This window comes from Elephas maximus, chromosome 1 (assembly GCF_024166365.1).
Source record: "Elephas maximus indicus isolate mEleMax1 chromosome 1, mEleMax1 primary haplotype, whole genome shotgun sequence".
NCBI lineage: Eukaryota > Metazoa > Chordata > Mammalia > Proboscidea > Elephantidae > Elephas > Elephas maximus.
The window spans coordinates 197,632,742-197,652,295 of record NC_064819.1 but is presented as its reverse complement, the minus strand read 5'-3'; the positions used below and the strand labels follow the sequence as shown (position 1 = coordinate 197,652,295).

Below are 19,554 nucleotides of genomic sequence, written 5' to 3'. Positions count from 1 at the left end.
TTAGAGCCTTTTGTATCACCATGGTAGTCAAACAGCCTGGTACTGGTACAGCAACAGATACATAGACCAATGGAACAGAACTGAGAATTCAGAAGTAAATTCATCCACCTATGAGCATTTTTTTTTATGAGCAGCTGATATTTGACAAAGGCCCAAAGTCCTTTAAATGAGGAAAAGACACCCTCTTTAACAAATGGTGCTGGCATAACTGGATATCCATCCTTGAGAAAATGAAACAAGACCCGTACCTCACACCATGCACAAAATCTAACTCAAAATAGATCAAAGACCTAAATATAAAATCTAAAATGACAAAGATCATGGAATAAAAAATAGAGACAATGCTAGGAGCCCTAATACATGCCATAAACAGAATACAAACCATAACTAACAATGCACAAACACCAGCAGAGAAACTAGATAACTGGGAGGTCCTAAAAATCAAACACTTATGCTTTTCAAAAGACTTCACCAAAAGAGTAAAAAGACAACCTACAGACTGGGAAAAAAAATTTTGGCTATGACATGTCCAATCAGGGTCAAGTCTCTAAATTCTATAAGATACTGTAACATCTCAACAACAAAAAGACAAATAACCTAATTAAAAAATGGGTAAAAGATATTAACAGATATTTCACCAAAAAGACATTCAGGTGGCTAACAGATACATGAGGAAATGTTCATGGTCATTAGCCATTAGAGAAATGCATATCAAAACTACAGTGGGATACCATCTCACCCCAACAAGGCTAGCATTCATCCAAAAAACACAAAATAATAAATGCTGGAGAGGTTATGGAGAGGTTGTACCCTGCTGGTGGAAATGTAAAATGGTACAACCCCTTTGGAAATCAATTTGGCACTTCCTTTTTAAAACACTAGAAATAGAAGTACCATACCATCCAGTAATCCCACTCCTTGGAATATATCCTAGAGAAATAACAGCCATCACAGGAATAGATATATGCACACCCACGTTCACTGCAGCACTGTTCACAATAGCAAAAGGGTGGAAACAGCCTTGGTGCCCATCAATGGATGAATGCATCAATTACGGTATATTCACACAATGGAATACTACGCAATGACAACAATGAGGAATCTGAGAAACATCTCACAAGATGGACAGCTCTGGAAGGCATTATGCTGAGTAAAATTAGTCACGAAAGGACAAATATTGTATGAGATTACTATTATAAGAACTTAAGAAAAGGTTTAAACACAGAAGAAAACATTCTTTGATGGTTATGAGGGTGGGGAGAGAAGGATGGCAGAATTCACTAACTAGATAGTAGCCAAGAATTATCTTAGGGGAAGGGAAGGAAAACACACAACAGAGGGGAAGTCAGCACAACTGGACTAAACCAAAAGCTAAGAAGTTTCCTGAACACAACCAAACACTTAGAGGGACAGAGTATCAGGGGCATGGGTCTAGGGACCATGGTTTTGGGGGACATCTAGGTCAATTGGCATAACAAAATTTATTAAGAAAATGTTCTGCATCCCACTTTGGTGAGTGGCGTCTGGGATCTTAAAAGCCAGCAAGCGGCCACCTAAGATGCATCGATTGGTTCCAACTCACCTGGAGCAAAAGAGAATGAAGAATACCAAAGACAAGGAAAATATTTAGCCCAAGATACAAAAGGGCCACAAAACCAGGGACTCCATCAGCCTGAGGCCAAAAGAGCTAGGTGGTGCCTGGCTACCACCAATAACTGCAGTGACAGGGAACAAAACAGAGAGTCCCTGACAGAGCAGCAGAAAAGTGGGATGCAGAACTCAAATTCACGTAAAAAGACCAGACTTAATGGTCTGACTGAGCCTAGAGGAACCCCAGAAGACATGGCCCCTGGACTTTCTGTTAACCCAGAACTAAAATCATTCCCAAAGCCAACTCTGCAGACAAAGACCAGGCTGGACTATAAAACATAAAATAATACTCATGAATAGTATGCTTCTTAGTTCAAGTAGATATATGAGACTAAATGGGCAGCTCCTGTCTAGAGGCTAGATGAGAAGGCAGGAAGGGTAGGAGCCGGTTGACTGAATGTGGGAAATCCAGGGTAGAAAGGGGGAGTGTGCTGTCACATTATAGGGATAGCAACTAAAGTCACATAACAGTATGTGTACAAGTTTTTGTATGAGAAAATAACTTGAGCCGTAAACTTTCACCTAAAGCACAATAAAAGAAAGAAAAGAGCATTGGTAGTGAAAATATATTACTGAAGACAACAATTTAACAACAATAATCCAAGTACTACATCACTGGCAGTATTACTAAAGAAAAGACAAAAGGTGTTTGCAGGGGATGTGCATATATTTTGGGGATAAGAAGAAACAGTGCAAGGAAATGAAAGTAGTGTACATTTCCATTTTTTTTTTAACAGAAAAATACATTAAAAATGTTTATTCTTGTCTTTGAATCAGCAAAATAGTAACTAAATGCAGTAGGAATGAATTCAAATTATCGGCTTGCTAATCTTAATCTGGAAAAAGAGCCCTGGTGGTACAGTGGTTAAGAGCTATGGCTGCTAACCAAATGGTCAGCAGTTCGAATCCACCAACCACTCCCTGGAATCCCTATGGGGCAGCTCTACTCTGTCCTCTAGGTCACTATGAGTCTGAATCGACTCAATGGCAACAGGGCTTTTTTTTTTTTTTAAATCTGGAAAAAGGTAAGAACAAATCAATAAAATATGGGCCACTCACAAAAGGAAAAGGGGAGGCAAAAAGCAAAAGCTTAATATTGAGAAAGCATAAAACAAAATGACAGAAATAGTGTCAAGCATACATACTATACATATACAAAAGAGTTAAATAGTCATAATGTTGTTATTAAAAACATGAACATGTGACGTGTGAGAGACACACAAAATAACTAAAAGTATTAAAAACAACAACTGGTGAATGCAAATTAGAAGGCAAACAGAAAGGAAAAGCAGATGCATCATCATTATGGCCACAGTAGAATGTGGACTCAATAGGAGAAGCTGTCATTATATATTAATAAAGGTAAAATAAAAAAAAAACTCATAACAGTTTTATCATTTATGCTCCAAATAAGTACAAATTATAATTACAAAAATATATAGCCAACAAAAAGTGTTGGAAATCAAAGAAATATTATCCCAAAATCAATGATTAAGGACGACAATCTCACCACACAAAATACTTACAGATAAATTAGAAAAAAGGCAGAAACTTGAATAATCCAGTAAAATTGAATTATATATTAGTGCTATATAAAAAAATTATATATATAGTGCTATATAAACGATGGCACTAGTTTTTTTTTTGCACTAGTTTTTTTTTATATAAACATAGATATTTACTTGACTAATCCAGAAAATGTTCAATTTCTCAAAGCAGAAATTATTGAAGACTTATTCTCTTAACATAAATCACTACATTTTTATAAAATTTCACAAAATTAGAAATAAAATAAATTATGAATATAAAACATAATAAATTTTATTAAAAAATTCAACTACTCTAAAATTAATAATAAACATCCTTTCTTAATAACTGATCGGGAAAAGAGGAAATCAAGACATCAGTTGCAAATTAAGTAGTTTCCTAAACTAAAATACTAGCAGTGAGAATGGAACTTAGCAATGTGGTCAAAACCAAACTTGTATGTTTAAATACTTCTTTATTATATGACCTTTTTTTTTTTTATAAATGAATTAAATGTTAATTCATGTAATTATAAAAATGACAAAAAAATGAACACACACACATACACAAAAAGATCTGAAAAAAAAGTAACCAAATAAGAAAGACTTAAACAAAGATAATCCGGATATTAAAGGAGGAAAAATTAGCAAAGAACTACCCCCCAAAAATGTTTTAGTACCAGTTAATTTTTACAGAGTATATTAAAAGTTTAAAACTCTTATGGGACATATAAAAAATAGAGAGCTATGTGATTCAGTTTAGAAGCCTGATATCATAATCTTACCAAAAAAAAAAAAAAAAAAATCTGTTGCCATCGAGTTGATTCTGACACCTAGCGACCCTATAGGACAGAGTAGAACTGCCCCATAGAGTTTCTAAGGAGCGGCTGGTGGATTCGAACTGCTGACCTTTTGGTTGGTAGCTGTAAAGCTTAACCACTGTGTCACCAGGGCTCCAAGAATCTTTATAAAGGTAGTTCAAAATAAACATAATAACAGCTAACACTTATAGCACAATACTTATGTTGTCCTAGGCATTATATAAGTATTGCACCCTAGAAGTTAATTAACACAGCAGATACTAAAAACATCTCCATGAAGTAGGGCTATTATTTTTTCCCATTTCACAGAAGAAAAGACCAAGGCATGGAGAAATTAAGTTGCTTGCCAAGGTAGCAGAGGTAGCAAGTATCAGAGTCACACCAATTTAACTTTTGATTCCAGATGAGAAAATCCCAAATAAAATAAACACCAACTGAATTCTAAAGTACATTGAAAGTGCCTTCCATAATGACCAAGTAGAATTTATTCTGGTAATATAAATAATATTTAATATTAATAAATACATTTTTCAACATATCATTTGATGTATAGTTGCAGGATCAAATGGAAAAAAATCTGAAAATTTCAATAAAGTTTGCAAAATTATTCGACAAATTTAACATTCATTTCTGATGTAAAAATCTCTAGAAATTGAGACTTAATGTAGAAATACTCCATGCAATAAACAATGACCATCGTAATTTTTGTTTTTGGAAATACTGTGAACTCAACAGCACTGTGTTTCTGGGTTTAGACAGCTAAAGAACACCTCTTTTCAGAACACTTCAAGATGCAGTATAAAAAAAAACCCAAATGGATGGACAGATGGATGAATGGATGGAGAGAAAGAGTGAGAGAAAAATTGGTTTTGCTAATAAAAAGTAAAGAAAGTCCCTGGAGATCCGAAGCTACAAGAAAATGCAGTTCTAGGGAGGTCAGCCAACTCTTAAACTGTTGTCTTTCATGGAGCTAACAGCCAAATTCTGATGAATTAGACTAGAGTATGGTACATTGGTTTTATGGAACAAAGACAAATCCTAGGTCCTGCACAAGTTAAGAGGTAGTAGCAGAGAACCACATGAAAGCTCAGTGCTCCTGCAGGGCTAAAGTAGAAAAAATACACACATACAATTATGAAACACATAAGAAAACAATTCTTGAATTGAATTAGCAGAAAAAATAAATACAGATGAAGGAAAAAGAGACTATTAAAATTTACCAGGCAGAATTTTGTGGGATGCTTTTCTTCATCTTTTACTGTCAGATAATATTTTAAGAGTTATTTTTTAAGATATATTTTTTCATGTATCATACATACTAACAGCTATTTGTAAACTACATGTGCTTACTGTATCGATCACCTGGCTTAAGAGAGATAATACAACCAGGACTCTTGAAGCCTCACTCTCCCCATGCCTCCCCCAGAGATAACTACCACCCAGAACGTTCTGTTTACTGTTCTTTGTAGTTTAAACATTGGCATGTATCTGTTAAAAAAATTACTCTTTTTTGTCTTTTCTCACTTTCCTATTATGTCATTAAGAGGCAACCTAGTTCATTTGTCCACCTATAATTTAATCATTTTTATTGCTGTATAGTACCCAGAAAATATAAAATGGTGGATGACGTTGTGACTAAGATGGAAAATTATTTGTGAATATATGGAAACTACAACCAGACAGTAACTTTATGAGGTATAATTCTGAGAACGCAAGAGTATAAGCCATTATTATTTGCAAACAATATGATTGTATATCTTTTTTAAAAAATGAGCCAACTGTATAATATTGGAATTGAAAACTAGGTAAAAAAAAAAAAATAGCTACATAAAAAATACTACACAACTAAATTAAACGGATACACTAATGAAAATGTGTTAAATAAAATCTGCAAAAAAGAAGCATTAAATATCAAACTAGCAAGCTTGCAAGTAAAATCAATCTGGAATAAGAATAACCTAACCTGAAATATGTAGGTACTTTTAAAGAAAACTATATGCAAGCTACAGAAAAAAAAAAAAAAAAAATGGAGAACTCTATCCCCCATATTACTGTCTGGAAAGTCTAAATTATATAGATGCTACTTATTACCAAATTAATTTTCAGGTATTATGAAATCCCAACGACATTTCTTAGCTATCTAGTGCTGCTGTGACAGAAATACCACAAATGGATGGCTTTAACTGACAGAGATTTATTCTTCCAAGTTTAGGTGACTAGAAGTCTGAATTCAGGACACCAGCTCTAAAGGAAGGCTCTCTCTCTCTTGTGGCTCTGGAGGAAGGTGCTTGTCTCTGAGCTTTTTTTCTTGGGCGGTCTTCAATCTTGCTGTTTCTGCTTTCTGGTGTGATTGTTTAATCTCTTTTATATCTCAAAAGAGATTGACTCAAAATACACCCTAATCCTGCCTCATTAATATAAATTCATAACCTAATCCTCATTAACATAACCTAATTCTGTCTCATTTACGTAACGAACACAACCCATTCACAAATGGGATTATAACCACAGGCATACACAAAAACCAAATCCATTGCTGTTGAGTCAATTCCAATTCACAGTAACCCTATAGGATAGATTAGAACTGCCCTATAGGGTTTCCAAGGAGTGGCGGATGGATTCGAACTTTTGACCTTTTGATCAGCAGCCAAACTCTTAACACTGTGCCACCAGGGTTTCAACCACAGGTATAGAGGCTAGGATTTACAACACAGCACAGAATGGAGGATAATTACATCAGATCACAAAATGGAAGACAACCACACTATACTGGGAATCATGGCCTAGCCAAGTTGACACATACTTTTGGGGGACACAATTCAATTTGTGATGCATCTCAATGAGATTTTGGAAAAAAAGAAGCAATTCTAAAATTTATTTGGAAATAAAAACAGGCAAGAATACTTCAAACAATCAAAATTAAACAAAGATAACTGGATAGGTTCTTGCTTTAACTGGTATTTCAATGTTTTACAAAGTTAATACAATTAAAACATAGTAGAACTACTACAGGTTAAAGATAGATCACTAGAAATAATATATATCCCTAAAATACAATAATAAATATATAAATTAAAACTTAATGTAGATTAAAAGAAACATCACAAACCACTGGGAAGGGAGGGTAACTTGTGGAGTTGGGAAAATTAACCATTTGGAAAAACAAAATACAGTTAGAAACTCTCCTTATAAAATATACCTACATAAATCTCAGATGGATTAGGAATTAAATATAATAAAATGAATCATAGAAACCAAGAAAATAAATGTGTTTGCCTTATCTTACAATGAGATTTAGAATTACAAAGGCCTGAAATAAATACAATAAGAAAATATTAATATATATATGATAATTAGCACAGTGTCATTATTATAGCTAAAGAACGTTATCTGATTTGTGATAGCTGGTTACATAAAAATTTTAAAGTTCTATATATCAGAAATTCTCATAAACAAGGTTATTGTTGTTGTTAGGTTCCTTCCAGCACATTCAGACTCATAGCGACCCTAGGTACAACAAAACGAAACAATGCTTGGTCCTACGCCATCCTCACAATCTTTGCTATGTTTGAGCCCAAAGTTGCAGCCACTGTGTCAGTCCATCTCATTAAGTGTCTTTCTCTTTTTCCCTGACCCTCTATTTACCAAGCATGATGTCCTTCTCCGGGGACTGGTCTCTTCTGATAACATGTCCAAAATACACGAGACGAAGTCTCACCAGCCTTGCTTCTAAAGCCTATCCTGGCTGTACTTCCTCCAAGACATATTTGTTCATTTTTCTGGCAGTCCTTTGTATATTCAATATTCTCCACCAACACCATAATTTAATACATCAATTTTTCTTTGATCTTATTTCATTGTCCAGCTTTCCCATGCATATAAGGTAATTGAAAATACCATGGCTTCCGTCAGGCCTACCTTAGCCCTTAAAGTGACATCTTTGCCTTTTAACACTTTAGGGAAGTCTTTTGCAGCAGATTTGCCTGTGCAATGTGTCGTTTGATTTCCTGACTGCTGCTTCCATGGGGGTTGATTGTAGATCCAAGTAGAAAGAAATCCTTGACAACTTCAATCTTTTCCCCATTTATCATGATGCTGCTTATTGGTCCAGTTGTAAGGAATTTTGTTTTTTTTTATGTTGAGGTGTAATCTATACTGAAGGCTGTAGTCTTTGATCTTCATCAGTAAGTGCTTCAAGTCCTCTTTACTTTTTGCAAACACGGTTGTGTCATCTGCATAGCACAGGTTGTGAATGAGTCTTCCTCTAATCCTGGTGCAGCAGTCTTCATATAGCCTAGCTTCTCGGATTATCTGGTCAACACACAGATTAAACACGTATGGTGAAAGGATACCACACTGACGCAAACCTTTCCTGACTTTAAACCACGCAGTTTCTCCTTGTTCTGTTCAAACTGATCTATGTACAGGTTCTTTATGAGCACAGTTAAGTGTTCTGGAATTCCCATTCTTCAAAAGGTTATCCATAATTTGTTATGATACACACAGTCAAACGCCTTTGCATAGTCGATGAAACACAGGTAAACATCTTCCTAGTATTTTCAGCCGGGATCTATCTGACTGCGTTCCAGGTCCTCTTCTGAATCTGGCTTAAACTTCTGGCAGTTCCCTGTTGAGGTACTGCTGCAACTGCTTTTGAATGATCTTCAGCAAAATTTTACTTGTGTGTGATACTAATGATTTTTTTTTGATAATTTATGAATTCAGCTGGATCACTTTTCTTGGGAATAGGCATAAATACGTATCTCTTGCACTCAGCTGACCAGGTAGCTGTCTTCTAAATTTCTTGGGCATAGATGAGTGAGCACTTCCAGAGCTGCATCCGTTTGTTGAAACATATCAATTGTTATACCATCAATTCCTGGAGCCTTGTTCTTCGCCAATGTCTTCAGTGCAGCTTTGACTTCTTCCTTCAGTACCATTAGTTCTTGATCATATGCTACCTCCTGAAACAGTTGAATATCATCCAGTTCTTTTTGGTATAGTGACTCTGTGTATTCCTTCCATATTCTTTTGATGCTTCCTGAATTGTTCATTACTGCACATAGAATCCTCAGTGTTGCAACTTGAGACCTGAATTTTTTATGCAGTTCTTTCAGCTTAAGAAATGCTGATTGTGTCCTTCCTTTTGGTTTTCTAACTCCAGGTCTTTGAACATTTCATTATACTTTACCTTGTCTTCTTGAGCTGCCCTTTGAAATCTTCTGTTCAGTTCTTTTACTTCATCATTTCTTCTCCTCACTTTCGCTACTCTACACACAAGAGCATGTTTCAGAGTCTCTTCTGATATCCATTTCAGTCTTTTCTTTCTTTCTTGTCTTTTTAATGGCCTTTCGCTTTGTGTATAATGTCCTTGATGTCATCCTACATCTCAACTGATCTCCGTTCCTTACTCTTTAGTATGTCAAATCAATTATCGAGATGTTTTTTAAATTCAGGTGGAATATTCTCAAGGTTGTACTTTGGCTCTTGTGGACTTGTTTTAATTTTCTTTAGCTTCAACTTGAACTTGCATAAGAGTAATTGATGGTCTGTTTCACAGTCTGCCCCCAGCCTTGTTCTGATTGATAATACTATGCTTCCCCAAAGTCTCTTTCCACAGGTGTAGTCGATTTGATTCCTGTGTATTCTACCTGGAAGGTCCAGGCATATAGTCACCATTTTTGTTGTTGAAAAACAGTATATCCAAAGAATAGGCTGTTAGACTTGCAAAACACTCTCATGTGATCTCCGGCCTCCTTTCTATCAAGAAGGCCATATTTTCCAACTAGTAATCTTTCTTCTTTGTTTCCCACTTTTGCATTCCAGTCACCAGTAATTATCAGTGCATCCTGAGTGCATGTTTGCTCAATTTTGAGACTGCAGAAGTTGGTAAAAATCTTCCGTTTCTTCATCTTTGGTATTAGTGGCTGGTGTGTAAATTTAAATAATAGTCTATTAATTGGTCTTCCTTGTGTTGTTGTTAGGTGCCATCAAGTCGGTTCCAAATCATAGAGACCCTAAGTACAACAGAATGAAACACTGCCCAGTCCTGCACCATCCTCATGCGTGTTGTTATGCCTGAGGCCATTGTTGCAGCAACGGTGTCAATCCATCTCATTGAGGGTCGTCCTCTTTTTCACTGGCTCTCTAGTTTACCAAGCATGATGTCCTTCTCCAGGGACTAGTCCCTCCTGAAAACGTGTCCACGGTATATGAGATGAAGTCTCACTTGCTTCTAAGAAGCATTCTGGTTGTACTTCTTCCACGAAAGATGTGTTTGTTCTTTTGGCAGTCCATTTTATATTCTATATTCTTTGCCAACACCATCATTCAAAAGCGTCACTTCTTCTTTGGTCTTCCTTATTCATTGTTCAGCTTCTGCATGCATATGAGGCAATTGAAAACACCATGGCTTCAGTCAGGGGCACTTAAATCCTCAAAGTGACATCTTTGCTTTTTAACAATTTTAAGAGGTCTTTTGCAGCAGATTTGCTCAATGCAATGCATCTCTTACCTCTTTACTGCTGCTTCCATGGGTGTTGATTGTGGATCTAAGCAAAATAATCTTTGACAACTTCAGTCTTTTCTCCGTTTATCATGATGTTGCTTATTGGTCCAGTTGTGAGGATTTTTGTTTTCTTTATATTGAGGTGTTATCCATACTGAAGGCTGTAGTCTTTGATTGTCATCAGTAAGTGCTTCAAGTCTTCTTCCTTGTAGATCTACGGATATTATCCTATCACTGACAGCGTTGTACTTCAGGAAGGATCTTGAAATCTTCTTTATACTGAATAGTGTATATTTTATCATAATATTGTAAATCTTGAATATTAAATTTAAAATTAGAAGAATTAATTATTGATTCAGAACCAAATATAACTGTTACAATCTTTGAAAATGTAAAGACACAATAGATAGACATTGCTAAGTCAATTGGAAGATCAGAGGGGAGGTTAGGGATGGTCTTTTTCTCATCATGCCCAGTAGAACCTTAAGAGATACAGTCCAAATTTAATAGGTCATGAAACAGATATTTAAGGTTCCTGTTTAACACAATAAAAATGCCATAGAAGAAATAGTTAATAAGAATGTTGAGATGGATGATAGAGAAGAGGAAGGAAGTGGTATTAATGTAACATTTTTTGCCATTCAAAAAGGAAGAGTCATTAGGCAATATTTAATGTTGATAAAGTAAAAAATATTGATGAGAATATTATTGAGATATTGGAGGTAAATCCCTAAAGAACTGAATAAAACTAAAGGTCCAATATGGTTAAATATGGAAATGGGACTGGAATTGATTAGGGAGAAAGGAACTATTTTATTCCCTCTTTAATGTTAAATTTTATTTTACTATGTATTGTTTTATACTAATTAAAAATATTGTTACAAAAAGATCTCCATTAAAGCATTGATAACTATAAACAAAAACTAGAAATAATGTTAAAGCCACTATAAAGTTAAGGGGGAAAATAAATTATGCTATACCCATATAATGACATATTATAACAGCTACTAAAATCAGATTTGCAGAGAAACTTGGTAAAAAAGATATGGGGAAAGATTCATTATGGAAAATTTAAAGGAACAAAATTAAAAAGTTATTTATGTATTATAATAAAAATCCACAAAAATGTTAATAGTGGTACCTCTGCTGAATTGCCACTATGTTGTAGAGCCACTTTTCTATTTTCAATTTTTTCTAACTTTTGACTGATAATACAGTTATCATTTTAAAAAGGGGGAGTTAAGTGACATTACAGAAAATAACATGACTGTTGTTCCTCTAAAAAAGAAATGGGGCCATAAAAAGAATAATGACCTTAGGTAATGTAATATTTGAATACTGAAATATATCTTTATATATATATATTTCAAGATTTTTGACCCTGAGGCTCAAATTGATAATCCTACAGTTTTATCAAGAAAGTAAGTAAGTTAAAAGACATTGCTAGTCTTTTAATTCTAAAGTCATTGAAGGGAAGAAACGTACATTGTAGCCTGATTTGTTTTAATCTTTCCAAAGTACAGAAGAATCCACTCTTAGAGATAAAAAGTAACAGTTCCAGATACATTCTATGAATGAATTTTACACTTAAATTTGGCAAGCAACTACCCTGGAAGTAGCTCCCAACATTTTACATCAGGGAGTTATGTTGGCATTTGATGTCTCTGTATTTGGAGTTATCATGAATCTCATTCCTCAAAGTATTTGGCTTAAATCAATTTCAGCCTTTTTTCCAGCATTAACTCATTGCTATTAGCTTTTTTTTTTTTTTTTAGTCCTTTAAACACTTCTTTCTACCTACATTATTGTCTATACTTCTTCCTTACTATATGATCTCCTCTATTCATTCTGCCCACTGCAGCACACACAGCCCTCAGTGAATGCTGTCATTTCACACTAGAAACCAACCTAACAAACAGCAAAAGACATTAAAAAATACATATACCACATACTTGTGATTGACCAGAAGATACATATATAGACCTAAATATACATACATACATACATGCCTTCTGCAAACAAATGATTCAACGCTTGCTTTTACAGCATTATAGTAAAACACACAATTAATCACTTAGATGACTAAAAAACTGTCTCCTGGAGGAACACCAATAGATTTAAGAACGAATTTATCATGTAAATGAAATTTATTATAAATTTTTCTCCTGAAAATAATCGTATTTTGCTTTCAGCTCTCCTTTTGTCAGAACAGTGCCTCTCTCACCTCGTCGAGCATGTTTCTCATCCTTGACACAGACTTCATTTAAGGAACCAGTTGGATCACAATGACATGGCTGACATGGTCTTGGATACTTTGGAGACACCTAAGAAGAAATTTTAAAATGCTTTTAATCAAGGGTATTAAAAACGCTAATATTTTTCTATTCTGAAAAATTTTAAGGACCAATTAATTTTAATAATACATAATGATACATTATTTTTGTAAAATTCATAATATAAAAACTGTGTATTTGCAACTTAAAAATCCATTTTTTCTAAGAGTTTATCAGATTTGCAAACAAACAAAAACAATGCAGCAAAAGAACAGGTAATTTAAACCCAAGGCAGGTTAAAAAAAAAAAAATAGAATACAGACATAATAATAAAAAAGGCAAACATCTTTTTAATAGATTCATCAAATTGATCAATCTCTATTATGAGTTATCAATAAAATAGAAAATAACAAATATTAACAATTTTAGAATTAAACGGGTATAGATACTACAGGATTTTAAAAAATAACAAAGACATTAAAAATGTTATGCTAATAAATTTGATAATTTAGATGGATAACCTCTTTTAAAAACACAATGTAGCAAAACTGACTCGAAAAAAAGCAAAACTTATCTAGCCTTATATGTATTAAAATTGAATTAATTATCAAAGCCCTTCTGAAAATAAAAATTAGAGGCCTAAATAGTTTCACCAGGGATTTCTGTTGAACATTTTTTAAATATTTAATTCCAACATTACAAAAATTCTTTTAAAAAATTGAGGAAGAACTAGCATTTCAAAATTAATTTTTGAGGCTACTATACTCCAACACAAAAACCTGACAAAGATGTCTCAAGAAACTAAAATTACAGACCAATATTCCTTATGAAAAGAACAAAAATCCTTAAATAATAAACTGAATCATCAAATTGATTAAAAAGATAATATTTTATAACTAAGGGGTTTATCTCAGGCATGCGGGGTTGATTTAATATTACAGAATCCATCAGTTTAAATGCATCACATTAACAGGATAAAGGAGAAAACCCCTATGTTCATTTTAGTAGGTGTATTTTTTTTTTAATAAAGCATTTCACAAAACTCAATACTTCAGTATTATAAAAACTCTCTGCAATACAGAAATAGTAGGGAACTTCCTGAATCTGATATAAGGTATCTCTGAAAAATCTACAGCTCACATAATACTAAATGGTGAAATATTACATTTACTTTTAAGATTGAGAATAAAACAAATAACATTTGCTCTGCCCATTTTTATTTAATATTAACATAAAGAAGGAAGAAACTTGAATTTATTTGCAGACAACATGATTAGTGTGTAAGCTTCTAAGGAATGTAGTTTAAAACTACTAAAACTAATAAGTGAAAATTGTATGGATATGTGATACAAAGTCATTATATAAAAACTATTTCTATATTATAGTAGCAAATAATTAGTTATTTTTAAGAATATCTCTTTAAATGGTGCAAAATACTGAGGATTAAATTTAACAAACAGCATGTAAGATCGCTACACTGAAAACACTGCTGTGAATAATTTAGGAAGATATAAATAAATGGAGAGATATTATATGCTCATTGATTGGAAGGGTCAATATTATTAAGATGTCAGTTCTCTTGCCATTTGTCTGTAGATTCTGTATGACAATCCTAAATGCAATTTCTTGAAATTGACAAGTTGATTCTGAGCACAAAGAACTGAAACAATCTTCAAAAGCAGAATAAATCTGGTGTACTTCTTGAGGTTGTTAGGTGCCGTGGAGTCAGTCCCAACTCACAGTGACCCTATGTATGACGGAACAAAACACTGCCCAGTCGTGCACTATCCTGGGCTCCAGAGAGTTTTCAATGGCTGATTTTTTTTGTAAGGATTCCACTCCCAGGTATTTATAAAAGAAAAATGAAAACATGACCACAAAAAGACTTGTATAGAATTGTATGTGGGAGTTAGACCCAAACTGTAAGCAATCCAAACGTCCATCACCAGCAAAAAGAATGAAAAATTATGGTATATTAATGCAATGAAATTCTATTTAGCAATATATGTATATAAAAAAGAGCTAACTACTCATACATACAACATGAATAAATCTCAAAATATATGCTAAGTGAAAGAAGGAAGACACAAAAGAGTATGTACTGTATGATTTCATTTTTATGAAGTTCACTAACATGCAAAACTAAATTATGTTCTGAAAATCAGAACCATTTTTGACTGTGGAGGGAGGAATTGACTGGAATAAAACACAAGGGAACTTTCTCTACTGATAGAAATGTTTATATCACATTCTCAAAGATTTAGATCAGTTTCAGCTGGGAAAAAGCTGCTAGTCACCTTTTGGAATTTGAAGTTCAACTTATTAGAGAAGCTATCAAAATAATTTTCTGTATATTACATCTCTGTATGAAAAAGCTATAATACCACTTCATAAAAGAAAGAGCAGACTTTACCCCTTTGGGTCTGAAGAAGCCATCAATACATGTCTCACAGTTTATGCCGGCAGTGTTTTGGGTACAATTAATGCACACACCCCCTCCAAGGTACTTTCCACGTATATTTAAACTCAGATTTCTTCTGGCAACATTTTCATCATAATAGCATTCTTCAGCTTTCCCATGGCAATTGCATGCTGCATCAGGGCAAAATAAATTAGTAAACATTCATTCCAGGTTTCAGATATATTTAAAAATTATTTTCTGTTATACATGAATAGGTTTTATACTATATGGCAAACTACATTATATTTACCACACACGCACATATATGATATCAATCACTACAGAAGTTTCTACAAAGTGTTTGGATTTATTGGATGCGTTACTAAATTCACACCTCCTCATGCAACTCGAAATAATCCAAATGCAGTTGAATCATGTAAAATTGACAATATCTGACTGATTTTGACTAAGAAGATTCCAATTTCATATGATTCAACCTATAATTTCCAATTACGACAAACCTAAGCAAAAATTATTGAACAGTGGCACTAAGTGATTAATACCCAAATAATCTGTAATAAATAATTGCTGTCCTTGTTGTTAACTGCCACTGAGTCAATTGAAAGTCACAGCAACACTGTGTTTATTCAGAATAGAATTGTACTCCATGGAGTTTTCAAGGCTGTGACCTTTTAGAAGCAGCTTGCCAGGCCTTACTTCCTAGATGCCTCTAAGCAGGTTCCAACTGCCAGCCTTCAGCACCACCCTGTGACTCCACATAAATCTCTATGTTAGATCCTATGGGTAAAAATGTGTAGGCTACAGTCGCCCCTCTTTTACTACTAATAACAACAAAAACTTTTTTATTGTTTTCTTTTTTATGCTGGGCTTTGTTCTAAGTGTTTTATATTACCATTAATCCTCAAAATAGCTCTATGGGTTAGTTATTAACTTTTCTTACATAGTAGGAACCTAAGGCACAGAGAAGTGAAGTAACTTGTGCAGGGTAACATAATAAATATTGGGAAGGAAATTCTGAAATCAAGCTCCACAGTCAGTACTACTAACTGTTTCTACATCCCTTCATGTTTTGCCTGATGAGGGAGATAAATGTATGGTAAACCATTTGCAGTAGACTAGATTTTAACTCATAGTGACCCTCATAGTGTCAAAGTGTAACTGTGCTCTATAGGGCTTTCAATGGTTCATTTTTTGAGGGAAGTAGACACTAGGACTTTCTTACGAGTCATCTATAAGGAATTTCTAGGTGGACTCATCAAACCACCAACCTTTTGGTTAGTAGCCAAGTGCCTTAACTATCAGTACCAACCAGGGAGGCCAGATGTATGATAGATGTCAAATAATCAGGACAAAATGAGAACTGGTTTACTTAGTGGCTAAGATCATGCTCATTTGCACCAGTCTTGGATTTGAGTGTCCTTTCCGTTAAAACAAAAAACCCATTGCCATCGAGTTGATTCCGACTCATAGCAACCCTACGGGACAGAGTAGAACTTTCCCATAGACTTTCCAAGGCTGTAAGTCTTTACAGAAGCAGACTGCCACATCTTTCTCCCACAGACCAGCAGCTGGTTGGTTCAAACCACCAGTCTTTTCGTTAGCAGAAGAGCACTTAACCACTGCGCGGACAGGGCTTCTCCTCCTTGTTACTTGGTACTTATGTGATTTGGCCAACTTCTTAATTTCGCTAAGGGTCAGTTTCCCTTTGAAACACGAGGTGGTCAATAGTAATTAACAAATAAACTAGTTGCCATTGAACTGATTCCAAGTCATAGGAGCCCATCCATGTATGTCAGAGTAGAATGTGTTCCACAGGGTTTTCAATGACTAACTTTTCCCAAGTAGATCGCCAGGGCTTTTCTCCAAAGTGCCTCTGGATGGGCCCAACCCTCTAACATTTCAGTCAGTAGCCAAGCATGTTAACCTTTGCACCGCCCACCTAAAGACACCAGTTCTTCAACATAGAAAGCATTTAAGTATTTGTTGAATGAGTGAACACTTCGATAAGTTAAAAATAGCAATTTTAGTAGTTTTAATTGTTTTTTACCTTAATTATGACTTCTTGTAGTTCTTGTTTGCTGCCATTGAGTTGATTATGACTCATTAGAGGCCCCAAGTATGCAGACTAGAGCTGCTCCATAGGGTTTCAAGGCAGATTGCCAGGCCTGTCTTTTGAGGCACTTTGGGTGGATTGGAAATTTTTGGCTCACTTAACTGTTTGTACCACTCAACAACTCCTAATTATAAGTGTGATAATATTTTTGTATGGTTATAAGTCTTTTTTTTTTTTTTTGCTCAGAAATGCCTGTTTTGAACATCATTTAAAGGTTATTGATCTTTTTTCTTTTTGATTTGTAAGTTCTATTAATATAGCAAGGATGTTATAGTCTTGTCATATTTGTTGCAAATACGTTCCCCAATCTATTGACTTTTGATTTAGAATATAATAGTTTTCTATATTATTGGAGAGTTTTCAAACTTTATTCTAGGAAACACATAATAATAAGTATAAATTACTAGGAGTTATAAGCAGTATTGGAGCCCTGGTGGCACAGTGGTTGAGATAGGCTGCTAACCAAAAAATCAGCAGCTTGAATCCACCAGCAGCTCCTTGGAAACCCTATGGGGCAGTTCTACTCTTCCAATAGGGTTGCTATGAGTTGGAATCAACTCGACAACAACAGGTGTATAAGTAGTTTTATCTTTAGGACAATACGCAGGAATTCTTAAAAACCCTGATGTAAAAATATATTGTAAGAAACAGTCAAAATTTCTACTGTCAGTGTAAGTAGAGGGAAATATAAAGTAATACAAACTTAATCTCACACTATTTAGAGTTAGTTTTACTAATAATATTTATAGCCATGCGCTAATGCTGGTAAAATACTGATGTTAGAAAAGCATTCCTATCAAACTCCACGCAGCAAGGACCCTCAGCCTGCAGCACTGGTTGTTGTCTATGGGGCCTGCTCTCTGTACAGCTCTACTTGGATAGCCTCAGATGACACGAGTGACACCTGATCACAACAGCCACTTTTTGCTCTGTCATTAGCAGTTTGCCATTTCACAGGACATACAAGACACACGATAGGAAACTGTTCTTTAGTAAAGGCTTAGTAATGGAATGAATATGCTTTGCTCTTTGGAGATATAACTTCCTTTAACTAAGCTGGATTGATGACAATCCAAATTAAACTCAAATGAATTAAGGTGACTAGTCATTTTACAGAGGGATTTGTCATGTCACAGAAGGATTTTTCTAAAAATTAAGGTGATTGGAGTGCAATTCAACCTGGAAAGGAAAATTCTCACATAAGCTTTTAGAAATGCACACGTTGCCAAAATCATAATATTTATATACAATTTTATGGTTAAGTCCCCATCTTTAATTCTGTATTTTAAATGTTTATTTTTCAATTTGGAAATACAATCTCTTCTCTGCCCTGTAAAGAAATAAAGAAAATACTTCATAATCCCACTATTTTTAAAATGTCATAATAGCAAGTGAAAAATCTCCTCTCCCTTATCTTAGTCCACCCCTGTTGCTAACAAGCTCCATCTGTCTTTTTGTTCTCTGTGTTAAAATATGTACCCAAGTGGAGGGTGGTGAAGGATTTTAGAGATCCACTTACACTGCTGCTTGTGTATTCAAAATTATAACTGTCTGATATAATGTCAGAAGCAACAGGAAGCACCCCTACCTTCAAATGCCTCTTTCACTGTGATTGCTGATATTCTACATGCAGAAGAGAAATTTAATTAAAATTTACAGAGATTTGAGAGCAAATACCCCTGGGTGGCATTTGATTTAAATGCATTGTTCGGAATGAATATCTGCTCTCTGTGTGAGAAGTTGCTAAGCACCTGAGATTTTGGCAAGATGAGGGCGAGGGGCATTGAAGAACATAAAGGTTTAGCTTCTAATAGTCTCCTACAGCAGTGGGTAGTGGTGGCCCAACCTCCAGCTATGTCCCGTAGTGATGGGAGATTTCCAAACCAAAATCTCTCTATAAGCAGGCAGACCCAAGCCAAAAAGCTAAGGAAGAAGATCCAGAAAATGAAGAGACAAGACATTGATAGTGTATCAGAATCTTAAATGTAAAAAACAAACAAACATATTTCATAGTGGGAAATATTTTATGATCAAAGTTTGCTATAATCGTTTTAAAGACGTATCATGTCTGACATGTGATAGGTATACATATTATTTGAATTAATTTGTTAGTCAATAAATGCATAGAATTCGTATTAGTTTGAAATGTCTACCAAACCTTTTTTGGAGGCGATATATATTTATTGAACTGAAAAAAAAATTTGGTTAGGGCTGATTCATTAAAACATGAATATCTGAATT

The 19,554-nt window shown here is 34.5% G+C and overlaps 1 protein-coding gene across 2 annotated transcripts in view; it reads right to left on the bottom strand.

Annotated features, from left to right (window-relative positions):
- The window catches only part of LAMA2 (laminin subunit alpha 2), a 717,179-nt gene that overhangs the window by 401,614 nt on the left and 296,011 nt on the right, over positions 1-19,554 (bottom strand). For both annotated transcript variants that reach the window (XM_049901052.1, XM_049901136.1), the window contains exons 8-9: positions 15,192-15,370; positions 12,730-12,829 (exon numbers count right to left, since the gene is read on the bottom strand). In XM_049901052.1, coding sequence (XP_049757009.1) covers positions 12,730-12,829; positions 15,192-15,370 — 279 coding nt within the window. The remainder of the gene's footprint in view (positions 1-12,729; positions 12,830-15,191; positions 15,371-19,554) is intronic.